An 18,145-nucleotide genomic window follows, 5' to 3' on the forward strand; every position below is an offset into this window, starting at 1 on the left:
TGCATATTTATTTTTGTGACTGATTATTAGGGGTGTAAGGGTAAACTAAAGTCACGGTACGGATCATAGTTAAGGTGGGATTATTAAAAAACTGCATGGTTGTCAGAACAAACATACGTGTAATTGGTAAACAATTAAACACAACAGTTAGAATAGAATTGTCTTTATTGTCATTGTAACAGTGCAACGAAATTTACAGTACAATCCCTTAAAAGTGAAGTGAAAGCATTGAAAAGAATAGGCTAGACCTTTTAAAAAAACATTTAAATCGACAAGCTTACATACCAACACACACACGCACAATCACACACAGATAGAAATGTACTTAATATTATTTATTCACAAATAACAAAGTGTACATTAGCAGCACAAAGATATAAATAACACGTCCATGCAAAGTGCACTGCAAACAGGTATTTTAAAATGTGACATAAACCCCTCACTGGTGTTGAAACATAGAGTTGAATTTTAATGACAATAAATGCAATAAAAAGTACAATATTTCCCATTTGAAATGTAGTTGAGTAGAAGAATGAAGTAGCATCATAAGAGAATACTCAACACATTTGTGCACTACTTTGGTAAAGTGTAACTGTACGTAGTCCTTAATCAACACTGAAGCCACCAGTGCATTTTCATGTAGTCTTCATAATTCATCCGGTGCTTCTGAATCTATTTTAAAGACCTCAGAGTTTGATATTCCTGCTTAAAATCTCTAAACTGACGACCCAGCCGCCAACAGCAAGGTTGAAAGTTGAGCTTCATTCAGATTATAAACACAGGTTTGCACAACAAAATGCAATTTAAGCTCCTTCCACTCTATACACACACACACACACACACACACACACACAGACCGTTTATAGATATATATTCAAATGTATTTCAATTTGAATTGAATCAAACAATACATTGGTAATTACACACAACAAAGTCTATAAAAGGAGCACTAAAGGGAATTAAAACTAAGTGTATGAACCGAGAAGAAGATTTACGGTTTGACCAGTATTATTAATAAGTGTGATGTTTCTCTCTCTCGCTGCAGCTCCAAGGGTGATGATGATGAAGACGAGGTGTTCATTGGTCCCGTCACTCACGTAGAGAGGTGTGTCGCTGTAAACGCGGCGTCTCGACTAGAGGACGGCGGCGTGCGGGCGAGCTGGAGTCCGCTGAGTGGAGACCAGCTGGAGGCTGTGTGTCAGGAAGCCCACAGACTCGCCAGCCAGCTGCAGTGCGGTGAACTGAGCCAGCCACAGGGCGGCGAGGAGGACAAGACCCCGAACGTGGCCGCTGACGCCACGACGGACGGGGATGAGTTCGTCCAGGATGCTGAGGCCAAACTGAGCGTGCTCGGTCAGACCGCCACCGCACTCAGCCCCATCAAACGGCAGACCTTCTGTGTGCAGGACAGTCCCATGAAGGAGCTGCCACCCGCGATCCAGCGCCGCCTGCAAAGAGAAAGTAGCTTCAGCGTCTCTTCATCCACCCGCCCTTCCAGCGCCGCTTCATCCACCCGCCCTTCCAACGCCGCTTCATCCACCCGTTACTCTGCCGCCAATGTAGCTCCATCCACCCGCCCCGCTTCCACCGCCAGACTTAGCACCTCCAGCCCAGTAGCCGGGGCCAAACCTCAGCTCAGGACAGGGTGGCGAGGGAAAGCCGCACTGGGCGTCGGCGTCGTGTTGCCGAGCAAATCGACTGCTCCGGCAACTTCCTGTTCAGCGAGCAAAAGCAGAGTGGACAAAACCAGACTGCAGCCACCGAGCAAAGTAGGATACGTTTATTTTCTGCTTTTTCAGTTCCGGTCTGTCCTGACGGTGGAGCTGTGTCAACGTCACCCATCTGTTCTTTTTGTTTCCCGTTTCAGGCGACGGGGGGTTGGCGGCGGAGCCCGTCCTCTCGTCCCTCCAGCAGGGCGGGGTCATCTGAGGATCTGCTCTCCGATTCGGCAAGTGTGGCGTCCGACATCAGCGACTCCTCCCTCAACTCGAGTCTTCTGGGAAAACGCACGCTAGCTCCGCCCGCCAAGGTAACACCCCACACACAACTGATGCCGATCATCGTCCGGAAACATCTTCACACGCTGTCACTGATCCTTCTTCTCTCCGTCAGAGCGCTGTGAGGAGCCTCTCAAGTGTGAAAGCTCCGCCCCTTCAGAGGAGGAGGGTAACGGAGAGGATAAACACGTCCTCCTCCTCGTCCTCAGTGTCCAGCTTCAACTCCAGCATTTCTCTGTCCCCGGCTAAAGGTGCGTTAACAGCTGACCTGTACCCAAACCAGAGTGTCAGGTCAGAAATCTCAACAGAAGTTAACGCTGCAGGAATCACTGTTTATTCACATCTCATTAAATAATCTAAGGGCGCACTCACACTGTCCTTCGGCACCGCGCCCCGTGCTTTAGGGTCCTTGTCCCCCCCTCCAGGCCCGTTTGTACTCACACTACCTGGGCCTCGGCTAATGCTTCTTGCTGCTTATACGTCATCACGCCGTAACACGTCACACGCATTGATGACGTCATGGCGATGCGTGGCTTTGTTTACAAATCTTTCCATAGACCTCAGAGTTTTTGTGCGTCTTGTCGACTGTTTTTGAATCTTTTCATCGACCAAATCTGCAGTAAACACTCCACCTCCGCATCACACCAACGTGAACCTTTCACCGCATGGTCCCTCCTTCTTTTTTCTATGTCCCAACAGGCGCACACAAATTAGTCAGAATCGTCGTAGGCCTGGTGCTCGTACTTGTGCAAACGTGCTCTACAAAAGCCCACCTCTCTCAGACGGGCCGTGGACGGCCAGCTGGCCCCAGTTATGTGCGGAGCGGTTGCACTAACACTGCTCAAACGCACTAGGCTTGACCCGAAAAACCTGTTTTGGCCCGGTGCGGAAGGACAGTGTGAGTGCGCCCTAACACACAGAACATGTCACCTGACATGTCATCTGTGGACATGTCGCTACAGCGTCCGTTAGCTCTCATCGTCCGATCAGAGCGTGCAGCAGTACAGGTGTTGTGTCTCCTCTCAGGTAAACCGAACTCATCTCTGAACCGGAGTCTGAGCAGCTCCACCGGCCCCGCCCCCAGGAGCATCAGCAGACCCGCCAATAACACCAGGCTGAGCCGCTCCGTCGCCGCAGAGCCAGCGGCCTCCACCGCCGGCCGCCGCTCCCTATCCGTTCAGACCAGGAAGCTGTCCGAGGTGGAGCGCGCCAAAGCCACCAGGTCCACGCCGCTGAAGAGAGCTGAGGCCACGCCCCTCCAGCTGACGCCCGGCAGGAGGGTTTTGGAGAAGACCGCATCTGTACCAGCCTTAGCCCGGCCGCAGAGCGGACTGAAGCCCAAATCCAAACCGGAGGCGCTGGTCCTACCGACGCTCAGTGGGGCAGTCAGAGGAGTCCGCCAAAAAGACGGTGAGTGCTGTTCATGCAATTTTGAAGACTTGTATTTCCGTGGTGTGTTCGTGTAAAGTTAAGACTTGATCTCCTCTCAGAGTTTTATACCGCAGAGTGAGACAGTAAACTGTTTACCTTCATGTCAGTTCCTCTGTGCCGTTTCAATGCATTTACCATAAATGTCAGAATACGTGTGCTAAAGTGCCCTCTAGAGCCAAAATGTGTGCTATTGTGCTCTCTAAGAGCCAAAACGCGTGCTATTGTGCTCTCTAAGAGCCAAAACGCGTGCTATTGTGCTCACTAGGAGCCAAAACGCGTTCTATTGTGCCCTCTAGGAGCTAAAACGCGTGCTATTGTGCCCTCTAAGAGCCAAAACGCGTGCTATTGTGCTCTCTAGGAGCCAAAACGCGTTCTAAAGCGCCCTCTAGGAGCAAAAAAACGCACTACGGTGCCCTCTAGAGCCAAAACGTGTGCTAAAGTGCCCTCATCAGTGGCGAGGACGCGCTATATGTGCCCGTTTTTTCCCCTTTTCACTCCTGCCCTGCAAAAGGTCTGTGCACGCACTGCCTCTGACGTTCTGAAAATGGAGATCTACGGTTTGGTTTAATATTGCTTGAGATGTCTTCAATGCTAACAGTCCAGAACTGGTTTTTAGGAGTGGGAAAAAAAGTACACAAAAAAAGAGTGAAGAGTATCCATCGCTGCCGTAAAGGAAAATAAAATACATTCCCTACCTACCTGTGACGGGAACCAAACTTTTTTCTTTTTTTAAGCCTGATCTTGGATATCAACTTTTTCCGCTGCTGCGTCCATTTTCTTTCAGTTTATCCTCGGTTTTTTTTTTAAATAGTAGGCTACTCTTCTCACCTCTTGTTTTGAAAATCTCATGAGGTTGTGTGTCCTGCATCGACCTATTGCGAAGTGCGTTGTCAGTTATTGGCTGCTTACTGTGGGAGATAACCAGAGATTCCCTTCTTTCTTTGTAACTCTTTATTAATCTATGATGTAAATCCTTGGTTTCTGTATGTTGATACAGTTGAACAGTAAAGCTGTGACTGAATGCTGGAGGGATTGCGGATAGGAGTCACGTGGTTTGCTAATGGTGACATTTTGTGGTCGTAAAACACTGATAACATCCACTGGGGTCATAAACATTGGGTAGTGTGTTTTTGTTACTTTGACGTCTTTGTGTTTGTAAGATGCTTTGATGAAACTGTATAAATGTTGACTTGGAGAGAGGGAGAGATGATTTGAGACTCATTTTGAGGCAGTTCCCTCCTGGGTGCATACAGTATACAGTAAAGACATGATTTGAGAAACACTGAGAATTTCTTTCACAGTACGAAACACAACTGTGTGGAGGATGTTTTCAAAAGTTGATGCTTATTATTGCCTGTCACCTACATGCGTAGAACGTCAGTGTGGTGGAAAGGGTCGTCCTTCTGTGTCTCACTCTCCGTCTCTGTGTTTCACCTCCAGTCGTCTCAAAGATGTTGAAACCGACCACGCTGACGTCAGTGAGCAGCATGAACAGGTAAATGACATCACACTCCCAACGCCCTCATGGTGAACGTGAAATCAGTTCTACATTTACGTTTTTCGTGTGTATGAAAATACCAGTTCCAGCCTTTAAGCTCCACAGTGTGCGTTTTAAACAACCGGAGCAGAACAGGTCGTCTTGTGTTCACAGAGATCACTTAAAGTCTTCCTCCAGGCAGGTTTTTAAGATGTCAGGGTTCACTGAAATCCTGAAAATGCTTGAGTTTTAATGACGTATCTTCAAGGTTTGAAAAGTGCATGAACTTTGGATAAAATGCTTGAAATCAAATCTGCATTTCTTTCACAACAAATCGATCTAGAGTAGAAATAAAATAACTCAGAGCCTGAAAGGAAAAACATGAAATGATGATTTTCAGTCTGTGTGTATTTGTAGAAATATGACATTTTACCACGACTGTAAAGTGCTGGAAAAGCTTAAAAATGGACCTTGAAAGTGCTTGAATTTGACCTTGAAAGAGGTGTACGAACCCTCATATCCGTCTCTCGGAGCCCCGGCTGCCTGTTCGCAAACCGCCTTTAACTCATCTTGACAGTTGACGTTTAAGCTTCGCGAGCGTGCGACCTACAACTATAATTTCTGCGTCAGTCTGACCCAGCTGTACCACGTTGATGGCACACTCCGTGTTTGGCGCCGTGTTGGTGAGCGTTACGCTGACGCCAATGTTCTGCAACGGGTGGCGCTAGTGGGATGGTGCGTGAAGGCATTTGCTATGGACAGCGCGCACGTCTGCATTTCATTGATGGAAACCTGAAGGGGCAACGTTACCGAGATGAAATCCTGAGACCAGTTCTCGTGCCCTTTGTTGAACAACATCATCTGACCTTCCAACAAGATAATGCCCACCCGCACATTGCCGAGATATGCAGGGACTTCCTTGAACAGGAGGGTATTCCTGTCCCCAACCGGCCTCCGTATTCACCAGACGTGTCACCTATCGAACACCTTTGGGATGTTCTGGATCGGCTGGTTCCAGTTCCCCAGAACGGCCGCCAACTTCCAGTGGATCTGCAGGAGGACCGGGACAACCTCCCCCAGGCCACGATCGACAACCTGGTGACGTCCGTGCATCGCCGGTGTACCGCTCTGCGTGAGGCTGATGGTCACACGCGTTATTGAAGTTTGTGAACTTGGATCATCGACCCCTGTTGTGTTCTTCCTGCCTTTACTCCAGGACTTTTGTTTTGAACCTGATCCTAATGTTCGCAAATAAAAGCCACTTTATTGTTAAAGTTGTACTGTTTTTAGGATAGTTACTCTGTTGTGTCACATAACAATAACTACAAGTTTTTCTTTGTGCGTTTATATTTTTGTTGAGTGTTTATAATACATTAATGCCGTTGCGCTGCATCATAAAGTTGTGACCGACTTCTCCGCCTCACCAATAAACACCTTCCTCTCCTGTAGTCTTCCTCAGAAGCCCTCGGTCGGCCCTTTGACTCCCACCGCTGGCAGCTGCAGGTCGCTGCAGGTAAAAGCGCGGCGTCCCTCCGCCCTCCCCACCCCGCTGAAGTCCAGGATGTCTGCCATCCCCGTCGCCACGCCCACCAGACAGCCCCCCACCTCTGACCCCGCCCCCTGCTTCGCCTCGGCCAGCAGAGAGCGAAGCTGCAGGTGAAACTCTTTAAACTGGTGTCAAACGATTTTGGAGGTCACCATGACAACCCCTGCAGCGTCTCCCTCAATCATTAATCGCTGTGTTGTTGTTGTTGTTTTTTCTGTGTAGCCCCGCCCCCGCATGCACACAGGAGGCGGAGCCTGTCGATGAGCCCGTCGATGCCCCCGACATCCAGCCCTTCTGTCTGGAGGAGGAGGAGCCCCCTGCTGCCCCGCCCTCCAGCCCTCCACAGCCTGACCAATCAGAGAGCGCGGACACTGGAGCGCCGCGTCAGAGCGAATCAGAGCCCAGCAGGAACCTGATGGAACTGGAAAATACAGAGGAGAGCAACAGCAAGACGCAGGAGGTCAGAGGTCACACACACAAACTCGGGCCGTCGCTTGAATCTTCTTTTTTAAACACAGGTTCACACATTTGGACATAATGAGCAAAAATAAACAGTCAAATAACATAAACCTGTATTTTAAAAGATTTGCACACCTACACACCACACAAAATAAACAGGGGAAAAAATGTCCTTTATGTGTCAAATGGATTCAGGGCGCACTCACACTGTCCTTCCACACCGGGCCAAAACAGGTTTTACAGGTAAAGCCTAGTTCCTTTGATCAGTGTGAGTGCAACCACTCCACGCATAACTGCTGCCAGCTGACCGTCCACGGCCCGTCTGAGAGAGATGGGCTTTTGTAGAGTGTGTGTGCACGTGTACGAGCACGAGGCCTACAGTGGTTCTGAGGTCATTTCCTGTGCGCCTGTTCGGACATAGAAAATAGAAGGAGGGACCATGCGCGGACATTTAAAAACAACAACAATGGCGGTAAAAGGTTCACGTTGGTGTGATGCAGAGGTGGAGTGTTTACTGCAGATTTGGTCGATGAAAAGATTCAAAAACAAAGCGACGCGTCGCAATGACGTCAATCAATGCGTGTGACGTGTTACGGCGTGATGACGTATAGGCAGCAAGAAGCATTCTCCGAGGCCCAGGTAGTGTGAGTACAAACGGGCCTGGAGGGGGGGGTCAAGGACCCTAAAGCCCGGGGCGCTGTGCGGAAGGACAGTGTGAGTGCGCCCTCAAAGACCAAAGATGTGGTTATGGATTTTAGGAAATCGTCCCTTCCACCATCTCAGACCTTCATCAAAGAAACTTAATGTTGTGGAAAAAGATGAGACACCAAACAAGTTTGGCTTTTCTCCGTGGGTTTATTTAAATTCTGCAGAAAAAGGCCAGGAGGAGGTGGTGTCGTAGCGATACCAAAATGATGAGTTTGGTCCGACACCTGCCTGAAATGTCTCGATGCCACGGCAGAAAAACAAAACATCACCAAAGTAATGGAGTAAAATATCAGATGACAGAACGTGGAACGTAAAATTATTTGATTTGCTTTTATTATTTAAGACACTTAACACACACTTAAAACTTAAAAAGTCAAAATAAAAATATATTTTTTTAAAACAGATGCTGAGCTTTAAAGCTACTTAACATGTTACAAAGTACAACACAAATGACCCCGGCTGGGGCCCTTCTGTGTGGAGTTTGCATGTTCTCCCCGTGTCTGCGTGGGTTTTCTCCGGGTTCTCCGGTTTCCTCCCACAGTCCAAAGACGTGCAGGTGTTCGGTTCATTGATGAACTTTGAATGTTTCCAAAGTATTTTTCTGCAGAAAAAGGTTCGTCTCCGGTTCACACCACACAGGCCGGGAGGAGGTGGTGTCGTAACGATGCCAAAATGATGAGTTTGGTCCGACACCTGCCTAAAATGTCTCGATACCACGGCAGAAAAACAAAACATCACCAAAGTAATGGAGTAAAATATCAGATGACAGAACGTGGAACTTGGTTCGGTGAGCTGAATCTCAGGAACAAAAACCAACTCAACATTATTGGGAAGGTGATCGGTGTCTCGCAGACTTCATCCTCCTCAACGTCTGTCTCACTTTGACCACCGTCACTCTTCTTTCCAAATGTTCTCTGTTTTATATTTTAGCTTTTTAATACATCTTGCTATTTATTTGTCATTCATTCATTCATTCATCTTCAACCGCTTGTCCCTGTTGGGGTCTCGGGGGGGCTGGAGCCGATCCCAGCTGACATCGGGCGTGAGGCGGGGTCCACCCTGGACAGGACGCCAGTCTATCACAGGACACATAGAGACGAACAGAGACAGACAACCATTCACACCTACGGGTGATTTAGAGTCATCAATGAACCCAACACCTGCACGTCTTTGGACTGTGGGAGGAAACCGGAGAATTTTAATTTATCTGAACTCTTTCTGTCCTTGTCCTGCTGCAGTGACTCTGATTTCCCTGCTGGGATCAACAAAGTTTAGTCTTTCTTTTGAACCCGACTCTGTTCCCCTCTTCAGGTTCTCCTGTTGGATCTTCCCGCTCCGACTCTGCTTCCTCAAGAGAAACTACTGATCGACTTGACCAACACCCCCAACTTGATCCGGACCAGCAGCAAGACCGGCACCGCAACTCAGGTAAGGGACCCCTCGGTTTACACACATGCATCCACCAAGAGATCAGCACTGATACACTGAACGCTGCTGTCTTTCTCTGTATGTTATTCTAAAAAAATACTAATTTATGTTGTAGGAATGAATCCAAACCTGTTGATCTCACTAATTTAGAACATTTTGTTAAAGAAGGTTGCTGGATTAATACTTTATATGATAACTTTATAGATGCGTTCACAACAGGGGAGCGACAGAGCGCTTGAAACGTGAGTAATGTGTCGTGTGATCCTATTTGGACCCTCACTCCAAACGTGTGAATGACAGGACTGGGATGGCATTCACACAGCGTTCTGCTCTCACTAGAGCCGAAGGCTTTGGTCTCACTAGCGGGGCCGCTAGTCTTTCTAAGGGCGGCAGCTAGCAGCCCCAGTCTTGCCTCGGCACACAGAGCTACTGTTAGCTGGCTGCCCGTTGCTTGTTGGTGGGCGACAAAATAACTAGGGTCCATGGTAAAGATGCACCGATCCGTTTTAGGATACAATTCGATACCTGGGCTTAAAGTATCGGCCGATACCTGATCCGATCCCACTGTTGAACGAATGAACCGTAAACCTGTCCGTGTGAGTGAAGGCGTCAGGCTTGACATAAACATTTAGCCTTGTTAAAGAAAGGTAACAAATAAACATAGATATTAATGTACTTAATATGATTTATTAACAAAATAAGCAGCAAAAAGAAATAAATAACACGTCTCTGTAAAGTGAACTGCTAACAGATATTTTAAAATGCCTGAAACCCAACAAACAATGTCTTAATTAACTTGTTCAAAAATACAAAATATAATAGAAGTGACTCGATCGCTGTCACCGTATTGCTGTGTATGATTTTAATAAAGAAATGACTGGATCGGCCTCATTCATCCGATGTCCGATCCAGCGAATTAGTTTATCGGAGCCGATACCCTCGTCCTTCGGAGTCTTTAGGACTGCAGCTAGCCGACTCTTCTGATTTGCCAACGCTGATGGCTCATCTCATCTCATCTTCAGCCTCTTATCCGGGGTCGGGTCTCGGGGGCAGCAGCTTTAGCAGGGGACCCCAAACTTCCCTTTCCCGGGCCACATTAACCAGCTCTAACTGGGGGGTCCTGAGGCGTTCCCAGGCCAGTGTGGAGATCTAATCTCTCCACCTGGTCCTGGGTCTTCCCCAAGGCCTCCTCCCAGCTGGACGTGCCTGGAACACCTCCCTAGGGAGGCGCCCAGGGTTCATCCTTACTAGATGATCCTGAACCACCTCAACTGGCTCCTTTCAACGCAAAGGAGCAGCGGCTCTACTCCGAGTTCCTCACGGATGCTGAACTTCTCCCCCTCTCTCTAAGGGAGACTCCAGCCCCCCTCCTGAGGAAACACTTTTTGGCCGCTTGTACCCGTGACCTGGTTCTTTGGGTCCTGACCCAGCTTTCATGACCACAGGTGAGGGTAGGAACCAGGACTGAGCGGTAGATCCAGAGCTTTGCCTTCCTCAGCTCTCTTTTGGTCACAACGGTGCGGTAGAGCGACTGCAGCTCCGCCCCCGCTGCTCCGATTCTCCGGCCAAACTCACGCTCCATCGTCCCCTCACTCGTGAACATGATCCCGAGGTACTAACTTGTCTGTCTTAAATAAAACCGGACGATTTCAACCATTTTTTTAAACTTTGTCCCAGCAGCTGATCGACCTGACCTCTCCGCTCATCAAGTGGAGTCCAGAGGACAAGAGGGAGAACAGCGCTCCACTCATCAACCTGTCCTTCTGATGTGGATCTGACGGTCTCTGCAGTGAACTGGACTCCGCAGGTTTCTGTCTGCCGAAGCTCGAATGATTAGAATCCAGTTAAATTAACGGCAGAGTTTTGAATCAGCCGAGTTTTATGTTTTAAATGATGAAAATATTCAGAGGCCGCTGAAGGTTCTCTGCACCCGATTGTACTTTTCTTTGTCTCCGTCTCGCTGCTCTTATTGATGTCGAAATAAATGTTGTTAATGTCACTGCAGTTAACGTTCCTGTGTGTTCATGTGCTGCCGACTGCACTCAGGTCAGCTTTCCGTGCGGTTTGAGTGCAAAAGAATAAGATTAAATGATTAAAAGTCTGAGAATAAAGAGAATAAAAGTGCAAAGGTGAGTCTGCAGCTGCTTTTTAAGGCTGTTAAATATCAATGTGAAGACGAGAGCCGTGCGATATGACGTTCAATATCATTCAAACATCACAAAGGTGTGTGTGTGTGTGTGCGTGTGTGCGTGTGTGCGTGTGTGCGTGTGTGCGTGCGTGCGTGCGTGCGTGCGTGCGTGTGTGCGCGTGCGTGTGTGTGTGTGTGTGTGTGTGTGTGTGTGTGTGTGTGTGTGTGGTTTCTATCGCAATCACAAAACTGCGTCTGAACTTCTGTACGTCAAATATTTACAACGTTAACTTTGAAACATTTACAAAACTGTCTTTCGCTCTTCTGCACAGACATGAATTGAAACTCACAACAAACACTAAACTCTGGGGACATCTACGGAGGTGGTACCAAAAAAACAACAACTAATAGACTATACATAACGTACAGTGAGGTGGGAATGCGTAGATTTCTGCCACCATGTACAAAAACAAACATTTGGGCAGATCAGACCGGACTGATGTGATAACATACATCGGTTTACTTTGGGCACTGATCACTCCTCTGATTACAAGTTTAACAGTTGATCAGAACAAGCAACGGGCCAACTATGCTCAAATACTCATTTCAATCGTGCTCGTCAGCTCTCGCTCTCGTCAGCTCTAGCTCTCGTCAGCTCTAGCTCTCGCTCTCGTCAGCTCTAGCTCTCGTCAGCTCTAGCTCTCGTCAGCTCTCGCTCTCGTCAGCTCTCGCTCTCATCAGCTCTCGCTCTCATCAGCTCTCGCTCTCATCAGCTCTCGCTCTCGTCAGCTCTCGCTCTCGTCAGCCCCTGACAGGAAGTCACGAGGGCTGCGGCAGGAAAACGCCGCTCATTGTTTAAACTACTTTCACTCTTACGTGGAAAATCCCAGAGTCACCTCCCTCCCTTTCAGTCCAGCTCCACACTTGCATTTGTCAGAAGCCGGGACCACATGTCGAAGTGTCCTTGGGCAAGACACTGAACCCCGAATTGCTCTCCGTGCTGCGCATGGGTGTGTAAGTGTGGTGTGAATGGTTACATTAGATGGTCTGTAGATGACCACTGCCATCAGTGTGAATGTCTGCGTGAATGGGTGAATGTGACAAACACTGTGAAAGCGCCTTGAGTAGTCAGAAGACTAGAAAGGTGCTATAGAAGTACAAGTCCATTTACCATTTACCAAGATGATCGAGACCGAAGTTGCACTTGAAGCGTTGAGCGCGCTCTGCTAAACCTAAACCAAACCGTGCAGTTTTACTGTGGGTTATCTGTGGCGTGCACAGCTCTATGTCGCCCTGGGGGGAAACGCCCTCTCAGGAATGCTTCAGGGGGGGGTTATCAAACATCAAACACACCAGTCCTGTGATTTTAAGTCTACTGGCTAAATCAGTGATGTCAAATATTCCCAAAATAAACAAAGCTCTCAAGTGTTCACTGATAAGAAAGCCTGAGAGCTGCAGCAGAAAATCACTGGTCACTGTTTAAACTACTTTCACTTTCACTTGGAAAATCCCCAAATCACCTCCCTCCCTTTTAGTCCAGCTCCACTCTCCCATTTCTCAGAAGAAGCCAGGACTTCACGGCAACGACATCTTCAAGATGATCGAGACCGAAGTTGCACTGGAAGCTTTGAGCGCGCTCTGCGTTGCCGGAGTTACTTGTGCTCAAACACAAACCTCAGGAGATGCGTCTGCAACAGCTGAAGGCTCTGGAGGGGAAGCAGAGCCGCAGCTGCCCATCAGAGATCTGTCCATCCATGACCTCATCCCTTTAGCCATAAGTGGATTTCATAGATCCCTGCAGTTCTTGTAAGTATTGTGCATTATTTCTTTTGTTAACTGCTGATTCTGCAAATGTTACAGAGGGTTTGAAACTGTTTTCTGTATCAAAATGGCTTCAGGGCGTAGACAGGATGTAAGGGCGGGGCGGGGTCGAATTGTTTGACAGTAGATTTTGAATTTTATGGCTGTAATTTGTTTTTTATTCTGCAAGAAAATGCACACAGAGAGAAAGTGTGTTAATATAATACAAACCTACCGTAACACAAGCAGTGGGGCGACTTTGGCTCAGTGGGAAGAGTGGGTCGTCCTTCAATTGGGAGATTAGCGGTTCGATCCCCACCTCCCCTGGTCCACATGTCGAAGTGTCCTTGGGCAAGACACTGAACCCCAAATTGCTCCCTGTGCTGTGCATGGGTGTGTAAATGTGGTGTGAATGGTTAGATTAGATGGTCTGTAGATGTTCACTGCCATCAGTGTGAATGTCTGTGTGAACGGGTGAATGTGACAAACACTGTGAAAGCACCTTGAGTAGTCAGAAGACTAGAAAGGCGCTTTATAAGTCCATGTCCATTACCAGTGAGAGTTTCAGCCTGAATATGACATGAAGGGAGTCAAGTTCTGAATTTCTGTTCTTCTGCTTTTACAGGAACCAAAGTCTCTCAGGAGCAGGATTTTTAGAGCCGTCAGTGTCGTTGATCAGCCTGCCCGAGGACATCCGTGAGAAAAAAAACGGACAGATTGATATTCAAATCAAGCCGGAGGACTTACCGTGGTCCGAGGAACACCTGGACCCATGGTTCAACTTTGATTTCACCGAGTTGAAAGACACCGTGACATATTACAGAGGTGGGGAGGAGTATGAACGCCCGTGTGGTTGGCAGCGTTTTGCCCTCAAGGTGAGTATGATTTTATATTTGTTTAACTCCAAATCGGCATGAAGCTACTTTATTATAATAATGATGATTCATGTTTTCTCTCAGGTCCTGGATAAGTATGACGACAACATCTGGCTGGGAAACACAGGCCGGAGCACTCAGTCTGTGTCGGGGGAGTGGCCCGTGTCCTACCATGGGACACAAGAGGAGTTTGTGAAAGCCATCGTCGAAGAAGGCTACAAGGTTTTTAATTCATTATTATAACCGCTGGAATAAATGCAAAGATAAGGTTATGGAGTGAGTGTTGCTGCTGAGTTTGCATTACCCCTTACTTCATTTAAAAGGTCACTGAAACAAGAAGTACAATTCATTTTAATATATATGTAATAAGTCTTGGTTCTGGACCCGTACTCCTGGATAGGGGTTGGACCCTATTCTTCTCTGGAGGGGCCCAGGGTGTGAGGCGCCGGGCGGGTGTGGGGATACTCACAAACCCCAGGCTGAGCACCGCGGTGTTGGAGTTCACCCCGGTGGACGAGAGGGTCGCTTCATTACGCCTGCGGGTGGTAGGGGGGAAACTCTGACTGTTGTTTGTGCAGATGCACCGAACAGCAGTTCAGAGTATTCGGTCTTCTTGGAGACCCTGAATGGAGTCCTGCATGGGGCTCCAGTAGGGGACTCCATAGTTCTGCTGGGAGACTTAAACGCCCACGTGGGCAACGATGGAGACACCTGGAGAGGCTGATTGGGAGGAACGGCCTCCCTGATCTAAATCTGAGCGGCCGTCTGTTATTAGACTTCTGTGCTAGTCACGGATTATCTATAACTAACACCATGTTCGTGTACGTGGTACCAGAGCACCCTAGGCCAAAGGTCGATGATCGATTTTGAGCCAGTTGAGGTGGTTCAGGATCATCTAGTAAGGATGAACCCTGGGCGCCTCCCTAGGGAGGTGTTCCAGGCACGTCCAGCTGGGAGGAGGCCTCGGGGAAGACCCAGGACCAGGTGGAGAGATTAGATCTCCACACTGGCCTGGGAACGCCTCAGGATCCCCCAGTTAGAGCTGGTTAATGTGGCCCGGGAAAGGGAAGTTTGGGGTCCCCTGCTAAAGCTGCTGCCCCCGAGACCCGACCCCAGATAAGAGGCTGAAGATGAGATATATATAAACAGTTTTCTTTGTGGAGCTGGAGAAAGAAAAGATCATAATGTTACAATTGACTCTGCTACTAAGAAATGCATGAGTGTGTCACAGTAAGAATGGCTAAAAATAAATAAATGTGAGGTCATACTTAAAGGTTGAATATGGAGAATGAGCAGAACACCGCCATCTAGCGTCTCAAGATCGTAGTCACAACAACAAAAAAAGAATCCAGCAGTCGGGTTGCCAAGTTTGTTGCTGAGTGTGTCAGTAATCAGTCTGCTCCATTTCAGTGATGAATCATAAAGGGTAACGACTCATTTTGACTAATTAATGAATTATACAACAGTATTTAACATTTGCAAGTCTTCAACTAGAAGTCTTTCTTTAATCCATTAGCGAGCTCCCAACTCAAAATGACTCCAACAGGGTTAGGGTTAGACAGCAGACAAACCTGGCAACCCGCAACAGCCAACGCTATTGGCTGCTACAGTGTAAACGGAACGTGCTAGAAAGTCAAAACCGTCCAAAAAAATGTAAAATATTAATTGCGACTAAATACTTTGATTCTGTACCCCTCAAAACCCCCCGTGGGTGTATTTTTAATATTTTAAATATAGCTTTTAATAAAGATTCCACATATTCAACCTTTAAACTCAGGGTTGAGGTAAATTATGACTCATACTTGTATTTAACAGAAAGGCTGGCGTGAACTTCACGGCCCGGGGATTTATTCTACTCCGGATATCCAGATAGCGAAGAGGTTCGCCCATGAATTCACCGCCAAGAGCACCGGCAAGACGTACAAAGCCATAATGCAGAATCGCATCAACCCCAAGATGAGAGAGATCTGTGAGAATGAACCCAAGTACTGGCTGGTTCGTGTCCCCGACGGCACAGCAGCGGAGAAGGCGCGGGACATGGTCAAAAAGGCCATCCGTCCTTATGGCCTTCTGTTGAAAGAAGTCCCCTGAAAGTGAACCGTGTGCAAAAGCGTGTGTGTTTGTTGTCTTTGAAGCAGGAACTGTGTTTAGCAGTAACATACTCTGATGTATCCGATGCAACCGACTCTCGTTTGCGTGTATATATCAATAAGCACGATTACTATCACACCCATGTAACGTCTGCACGCTGCGTGGAGGGATGACACGTCTCTGAACTGCCTTTGATCCATGTTCATTAAGCAACATCACATTCAATAAACTTAAACCTTTGAAATTAAAAACGTGACTTTTCCTTTAGAATTGAAAAGGTTTGATAATTTGCGTTGAGGTCAAAATAAGTTAATTGATGGCAGAAGATATTTACACCAACTTTTGTTGCCTAAACCTAACCAAGTAGTTCTGTGCCTAAACTTAACCATGCAGTTGTCGCCTAAACCTAACCAGGCCATTGTGTTGCCTAAACCTAACCAAGTAGTTGTGTTGCCTAAACCTAACCATGTAGTTGTGTTGCCTAAACCTAACCAAGTAGTTGTGTTGCCTAAACCTAAGCATTTCATTGTGTTGCCTAAACCTAACCATGTAGTTGTGTTGCCTAAACCTAACCAAGTAGTTGTGTTGCCTAAACCTAACCAAGTAGTTGTGTTGCCTAAACCTAAGCATTTCATTGTGTTGCCTAAACCTAACCAAGCCATTGTGTTGCCTAAACCTAACCATGTAGTTGTGTTGCCTAAACCTAACCATGTAGTTGTGTTGCCTAAACCTAACCAAGTAGTTGTGTTGCCTAAACCTAACCATGTAGTTGTGTTGCCTAAACCTAACCAGGCCATTGTGTTGCCTAAACCTAACCAGGCCATTGTGTTGCCTAAACCTAACCAGGCCATTGTGTTGCCTAAACCTAACCAAGTAGCTGTGTTGCCTAAACCTAACCAGGCCATTGTGTTGCCTAAACCTAACCAGGCCCTTGTGTTGCCTAAACCTAACCAGGCCATTGTGTTGCCTAAACCTAACCAGGCCATTGTGTTGTCTAAACCTAACCAGGCCATTGTGTTGCCTAAACCTAACCAGGCCATTGTGTTGCCTAAACCTAACCAAGTAGTTGTGTTGCCTAAACCTAACCAAGTAGTTGTGTTGCCTAAACCTAACCAAGTAGTTGTGTTGCCTAAACCTAACCAAGTAGGTGTGTTGCCTAAACCTAACCAGGACATTGTGTTGCCTAAACCTAACCAAGCCATTGTGTGGCCTAAACCTAACCAAGCCATTGTGTTGCCTAAACCTAACCATGTAGTTGTGTTGCCTAAACCTAACCATGTAGTTGTGTTGCCTAAACCTAACCATGTAGTTGTGTTGCCTAAACCTAACCAGGCCATTGTGTTGCCTAAACCTAACCAGGCCATTGTGTTGCCTAAACCTAACCAGGCCATTGTGTTGCCTAAACCTAACCAAGTAGCTGTGTTGCCTAAACCTAACCAGGCCATTGTGTTGCCTAAACCTAACCAGGCCCTTGTGTTGCCTAAACCTAACCAGGCCATTGTGTTGCCTAAACCTAACCAGGCCATTGTGTTGTCTAAACCTAACCAGGCCATTGTGTTGCCTAAACCTAACCAGGCCATTGTGTTGCCTAAACCTAACCAAGTAGTTGTGTTGCCTAAACCTAACCAAGTAGTTGTGTTGCCTAAACCTAACCAGGCCATTGTGTGGCCTAAACCTAACCAGGCCATTGTGTGGCCTAAACCTAACCAGGCCATTGTGTTGCCTAAACCTAACCAGGCCATTGTGTGGCCTAAACCTAACCAGGCCATTGTGTTGCCTAAACCTAACCAGGCCATTGTGTGGCCTAAACCTAACCAGGCCATTGTGTTGCCTAAACCTAACCAGGCCATTGTGTTGCCTAAACCTAACCAGGCCATTGTGTGGCCTAAACCTAACCAGGCCATTGTGTTGCCTAAACCTAACCAGGCCATTGTGTGGCCTAAACCTAACCAGGCCATTGTGTGTCATAACCATGTCGTTCTGTTGTCAGTGTAACCAGCCCTGAGGACCATCATGTGACTTCCTGTGTGAGCTGTTTTCCCTGCAGAGACGTTGAAAGTGGCTTCTTCTTCTTCTTCTTCTCCTTCTTCTTCTTCTTCTTCTTCTTCTTCTTCTTCTTCTTCTCTCATGTTTAATGCCGCAGCTCTCATCTGCTCCTTCTCTCCGACAGCGTTTTACCTTCATTCAGTTCATGGAACCTAACAA

General features: G+C 47.5%; 2 protein-coding genes across 4 annotated transcripts in view; both read left to right on the plus strand.

Annotated features, from left to right (window-relative positions):
* Positions 1 to 10,861, plus strand: part of gtse1 (G-2 and S-phase expressed 1) — a 33,658-nt gene extending 22,797 nt beyond the window's left edge. For all 3 annotated transcript variants that reach the window (XM_083916333.1, XM_083916335.1, XM_083916334.1), the window contains 9 exons: positions 1,046 to 1,769; positions 1,868 to 2,029; positions 2,113 to 2,248; positions 3,024 to 3,407; positions 4,869 to 4,923; positions 6,355 to 6,561; positions 6,674 to 6,911; positions 8,930 to 9,046; positions 10,727 to 10,861. In XM_083916333.1, the coding sequence (XP_083772459.1) occupies positions 1,046 to 1,769; positions 1,868 to 2,029; positions 2,113 to 2,248; positions 3,024 to 3,407; positions 4,869 to 4,923; positions 6,355 to 6,561; positions 6,674 to 6,911; positions 8,930 to 9,046; positions 10,727 to 10,813 (2,110 nt within the window). In that variant the 3' untranslated portion in view covers positions 10,814 to 10,861. The remainder of the gene's footprint in view (positions 1 to 1,045; positions 1,770 to 1,867; positions 2,030 to 2,112; positions 2,249 to 3,023; positions 3,408 to 4,868; positions 4,924 to 6,354; positions 6,562 to 6,673; positions 6,912 to 8,929; positions 9,047 to 10,726) is intronic.
* Positions 10,862 to 12,771: 1,910 nt separating this feature from the next.
* On the plus strand, positions 12,772 to 16,069 carry LOC310949051 (uncharacterized protein; the record flags this gene model as incomplete). The annotated part of the gene is made up of 4 exons (XM_083916382.1): positions 12,772 to 12,980; positions 13,600 to 13,849; positions 13,934 to 14,071; positions 15,665 to 16,069. 4 exons carry the CDS (start codon positions 12,772 to 12,774, stop codon positions 15,938 to 15,940), a joined length of 873 nt encoding a protein of 290 aa, XP_083772508.1. The 3' UTR covers positions 15,941 to 16,069.
* Between the last annotated feature and the right edge of the window lie 2,076 nt (positions 16,070 to 18,145).

This window comes from Echiichthys vipera (assembly GCF_963691815.1).
Source record: "Echiichthys vipera genome assembly, chromosome: 7".
Classification (NCBI taxonomy): domain Eukaryota; kingdom Metazoa; phylum Chordata; class Actinopteri; order Perciformes; family Trachinidae; genus Echiichthys; species Echiichthys vipera.